The 4,758-nt window shown below is 46.1% G+C and overlaps 1 protein-coding gene across 2 annotated transcripts; it reads left to right on the forward strand.

Moving 5' to 3' along the window:
- The first annotated feature begins 499 nt into the window (after positions 1-499).
- Positions 500-4,108, forward strand: CDKN2AIP (CDKN2A interacting protein). 2 transcript variants are annotated; one of them, XM_049864221.1, is made up of 3 exons: positions 500-1,007; positions 1,458-1,588; positions 2,017-4,108. In XM_049864221.1, exons 1-3 carry the CDS (start codon positions 736-738, stop codon positions 3,366-3,368), a joined length of 1,755 nt encoding a protein of 584 aa, XP_049720178.1. In that variant the 5' UTR covers positions 500-735; the 3' UTR covers positions 3,369-4,108. The 2 variants fall into 2 exon arrangements, with proteins under 2 accessions (XP_049720178.1, XP_049720179.1); XM_049864222.1 differs by having other exon boundaries at positions 504-1,007; positions 1,458-1,557; positions 2,017-2,105.
- Positions 4,109-4,758: the final 650 nt, after the last annotated feature.

Here is a 4,758-nt window from a genome sequence, read left to right on the forward strand (position 1 = left end):
TCGGCCCTCCTCCGGCGGGCGGCCCGGCTCCCCCTCCCCGACCCCGCGCCCGCCCCCCGACCCCGCGCCCGCCCCCCGACCCCGCGCCCGCCCCCCGACCCCGCGCCCGCCCCCCGACCCCGCGCCCGCCCCCCGACCCCGCGCCCGCCCCCCGACCCCGCGCCCGCCCCCCGACCCCGCGCCCGCCCCCCGGCTCTCCCCGCGCCCGCCCCCGGCCCCTCCCCCGACCCCGCGCCACCTCCCTCCCGGCTCTCCCACCACCCTAGCCCAGGCTTCCGGGGGAAGGGGTCGGGCAGAGCGTGCGCGGCGTCACAAAGCGAAGCTGGGGCGCTTGGGTTGCCGCCAAGGTCCAGGGCTCCCCGGGCGAAGTCCACTCGCGGCCCGCCCCGCGCAGCGGAAGGCCCAGGGCCGCCTCGCTCCGCCCTCAACCCCGTCCCCTCACGTAGGCCGATCCGGCCGCAGCCTCGCGACGGCTCGGGCGCCGCAAAGCATGCTGGGAGAGCCGGCGCGCGCCGGAAGGACGCGCGGGCTCTGGGCGGCGAGGTTATAAAGGGGAAGGAGCCGGCGGCGGGCGGAAGTGGGCGGTTCGGCGGCCAGCGCTGGTGTTTGGGCCTTGCGAGGGGCGTTCTCTGAGGGCCCCGCTGCGGCTGCGGTGACAGGGCCGTTCGCGTCCGCGCCCCCGCCTCTGTCCCGGTGCAGCGTCTGCTCGCGGCCTTCGCGACCCGCAGGCCCAACATGGCGCAGGAGGTGTCGGAGTACCTGAGCCAGAACCCGCGGGTGGCTCTCTGGGTGGAGACGCTGCGCTGCGACGGCGAGACTGACAAACACTGGCGCCACCGCCGGGAGTTTCTGCTCCGCAACGCCGGGGACCTGGCCCCCACCGGCGGCGTCGCTTCCAGCCACACGGATGAAGCTGCCGACGCCGAGAGCGGGAGCCGCAGTCGGCAGCTGCAGCAGCTCGTCTCCTTCTCCATGGCCTGGGCAAACCACGTCTTCCTCGGGTGCCGGTGAGTGAGGAAGCGGCTCCCCCATTTTGCCCTCTCTCCCCGAGCCCTCAGCGAAAACCCGCTGGCTGTGGGGCGGGGAAGTGTCTGTGAAGGCGGGAGTTCGCGGGACCGGCTGCCCTCGAAGGCTGAGAAGGGCGTCTCCGCGAGCAGCAGGCTTGTGATAGACACTGGGGAGGGACCCCGTGGTGTGGGGCTGCCGAAGTTGTTGGCGCTGAGCTGACAGAGCTGTTGTCGACGGACAGTAGATCACAGGTTGGTGAGGATAGACCCTGCCTCCCAGACCCTGGGTCATTTGTTGACGGAGTGTCCAGGAAACGGTTCCTGGCAGTACATTATCTCGATTACAACCAGGAAGTCCAGTTCCTTTGGCCTGTTTTGCACACCAGAAGTATTAAATTAGAAGGGAAAAAGTTTTTTTTTTTTAAAGTGAACTTTTCCCCTCTTTTTCAGGTACCCTCAAAAAGTTATGGATAAAATACTTAGTATGGCTGAAGGCATCAAAGTGACAGATGCTCCAATCCATACAACACGAGATGAACTGGTTGCCAAGGTGAAGAAAAGAGGGATATCGAGTAGCAATGGTTAGCAGATCATAGATGTGAACATACATAGGAGTTTAGAGCATAAGTTTGATATAATTTGGCTTTATGTTATTACTAATTTTTTAACAAGTTAGAATTTATCTAATGCTATTAATCAAGTTGGAATGTTAAATCTAAAATATATATCTCTATGTTTTTAGGCTCTGAATTTGATAGTTTTGTTTGACTGCCTTAGATTTTGAAATGTCAAATAATTGTGTCTGTTGCTGTTAATTTTTAATGCTAGAAATTAATGGTGCTATTCAACACTTTTAGAAATTAATGAAGTTATTTCATGCTTCTTAAACTAATAGTCTTGAAATATTTTTACCTTCTGACCTTATTTTAATAAGTATCTGTTATATAAATTTTCAGTGGATATGTATTAGGCAGACTTAGTCACATATCTCTGTTTTCCTTCCTTTTAGAAGGGGTAGAAGAACCATCCAAAAAACGAGGCATAGAAGGAAAAAACAATTCTGCAGTTGAGCAAGATCATGCAAAAACTTCTGCCAAAACAGAATATGCATCAGCTAAGCAGGAAAACAGTTCAACATGTACGGGGTCGTCCACCAAATCGGAGAATAGTGGGAACTCAAGTCTTAGCTCTGGCATATCCTTGAGTGAGACTATCTCTACAAGTGATGGGGATAGACCCAGTTCCAGCCAAAGCAGCAGCAGCATTTCCTCTCAGGTAACAACGGCAGGGTCTGGAAAAGTTTCTGAATCAGAAGCTTCAGATAAACATGGTTCAGCACTGTTTGTTTCCTCTTTGTTGAAATCAAGTGTGAATAGTCATGTGACCCAATCCACTGATTCCAGGCAACAAAGTGGTTCACCTAAAAAGAGTGCTTTGGAAGGCTCTTCAGTCTCAGCTTCTCAAAGCAGCTCAGAGATTCAGGTGCCCTTGTTGGGCTCCTCCGGAAGCTCAGAAGTAGAATTGCCACTCTTGTCTTCTAAACCTAGTTCAGAGACAGCTTCAAGTGGGTTAGCTTCTAAAACTAGTTCAGAGGCAAGTGTTTCATCATCAATTTCTAAAAACAGTTCTTCATCAGGCACATCCTTGCTAACTCCCAAGAGTAGCTCCTCAACAAATACATCACTGCTGACTTCCAAAAGCACTTCCCAGGTAGCTGCATCACTTTTAGCTTCCAAGAGCAGCCCCCAGACCAGTGGATCTCTGGTTTCCAAAAGCACTTCCTTAGCAAGTGTGTCCCAGCTAGCTTCTAAGAGTAGTTCTCAGACTAGCACATCACAGTTGCCTTCTAAAAGTACTTCACAGTCAAGTGAGAGTTCTGTCAGAGTCTCTTGTTGCAAGTTAACAAATGAAGATGTGAAACAGAAGCAACCTTTTTTTAATAGACTGTATAAAACGGTAGCATGGAAGTTGGTAGCTGTTGGTGGCTTTAGTCCCAATGTGAATCATGGAGAGCTCCTAAATGCAGCTGTTGAGGCTCTCAAAGCAACACTGGATGTGTTTTTTGTCCCACTAAAAGAACTGGCAGATCTGCCTCAAAATAAGAGCTCTCAAGAAAGTATTGTTTGTGAATTAAGGTGCAAGTCTGTGTATTTGGGCACTGGCTGTGGAAAAAGCAAAGAAAATGCAAAAGCTGTTGCATCAAGAGAAGCACTGAAGTTATTTCTCAAGAAAAAGGTGGTGGTAAAAATATGTAAAAGGAAATACAGAGGCGGTGAAATAGAAGATTTAGTGCTTCTTGATGAAGAATCAAGGCCTGTAAACTTACCGCCAGCGTTAAAGCATCCTCAAGAATTACCGTAATGTGTTCAAAAGATCACTGCATAAAATACCTAGTATTTGGAGAGAAAAACTGGCTTACTTTTGTACAATATAAAACAGGCTTTCACAAATTTTGTATTCCTTTTTTCCAGTTTTGCAGAAAATTTACATTCTAGTTCTCTTCACAAAGTAGAAATTGTAAATAATTTACAAATGACAGTACACATTAAAAGGTATGCATTAACAGCATACCAGTATGCTGTTTTATTTGCTGAAGAAAATACTGTCTTCTATTTTTAATGATGCATTAGGTACGATGTGTAGTTCTGTAGTCTTAAAACTTTTGTACTACTTTGAATTTGGTGAAAATGTATTAAGTTGTCTACCATGCTTTATTTTTTTTAGCTTGAATAAATCTCCACATGAAAGAAAAGGGGACCACAGTATTTGAATGTCTGAAAGTCTGTGAAACTTAAGGTTTTTAGAATGTTGCCCATAATGCTGAACGTCTGTTAAAGAATAAAAAAAAAAAAAAAAAAATAGTTGCCTCAAACTATTTTTATGAGAAGTTGTAAGCATTTTTTAGATATAAAACCGTATAAAGTGCTTAATATTATTTTATTCTAAAATTGTTTAAAATTCACCATGATTTCGACTGCTGCAGATTCTTTAAGCAGGTTAATGGTTAATTTATGTTTTGAGGTAAGATACAGTTTACACTTTTTCTTAAAGACGTAAATGTGGGTTTCTATATTAAGCGTATTTTGTGACTACTATTATTAACAGACTGATTTGTTTAGATATTAAATGCTTTAAGCTATTTTACCTTTTCAAGAAGTTGTGTTTTTTTTCATCTTAAGTCAGAACGAATTCCTGCCAATAGACTTCCCACTACTAAAAAAAAAAAAAATCACCACCAAGAAATTTTCATAGCTGATATACAACTTTTTATGCATAAGTAGATTAAAATTTTCAAATCTTAAAATAGATAGTTTTTGTGTTTACATATCTGATAGAAGAATACTGGGAGGAATGGAGAGCCATGTTCAACTCTAATCAGTCAGTTCCATTGAATTACATTTGTTGGTGATGAAATAGAATCTTGTTTCTGTGTCTTAAGTGCTTGTGACTATGTTAATCTATTGTGGTATAATCTTTTCATTTTTCTTCAAACTGGCCCAAGATGTTTTGTCTTTGTGGCCTTATTTCTAGCTTTCTAGATGCTGTTTTTAGAGCACATTGAGCAGCAATGGTGATAAGGTATATAGAAAGAAAAATCAAGAAATCGTCTTCTGTGTGCCAGTTATATTTGAATGGGAAAATTGACTGAACATAAGTAGCTCGAGTATGTAGAAATTATTCCTGTTTTATACTCTAGGAGTAATGGGCAAGAATTCCTTAGTTTTTTATACTTGAGATGATCAGGGAGGTT

The sequence above is a fragment of the Elephas maximus genome, chromosome 21, assembly GCF_024166365.1.
Source record: "Elephas maximus indicus isolate mEleMax1 chromosome 21, mEleMax1 primary haplotype, whole genome shotgun sequence".
In the NCBI taxonomy this organism is placed as follows: Eukaryota; Metazoa; Chordata; class Mammalia; order Proboscidea; family Elephantidae; genus Elephas; species Elephas maximus.

Coding starts and splice junctions, on each gene's coding strand:
- CDKN2AIP (XM_049864221.1), top strand. CDS start 736: ATGGCGCAGGAGGTGTCGGAGTACCTGAGCCAGAACCCGCGGGTGGCT. Junction 1,008..1,457: donor CACGTCTTCCTCGGGTGCCG/GTGAGTGAGGAA, acceptor CCTCTTTTTCAG/GTACCCTCAAAAAGTTATGG. Junction 1,589..2,016: donor AGGGATATCGAGTAGCAATG/GTTAGCAGATCA, acceptor CCTTCCTTTTAG/AAGGGGTAGAAGAACCATCC.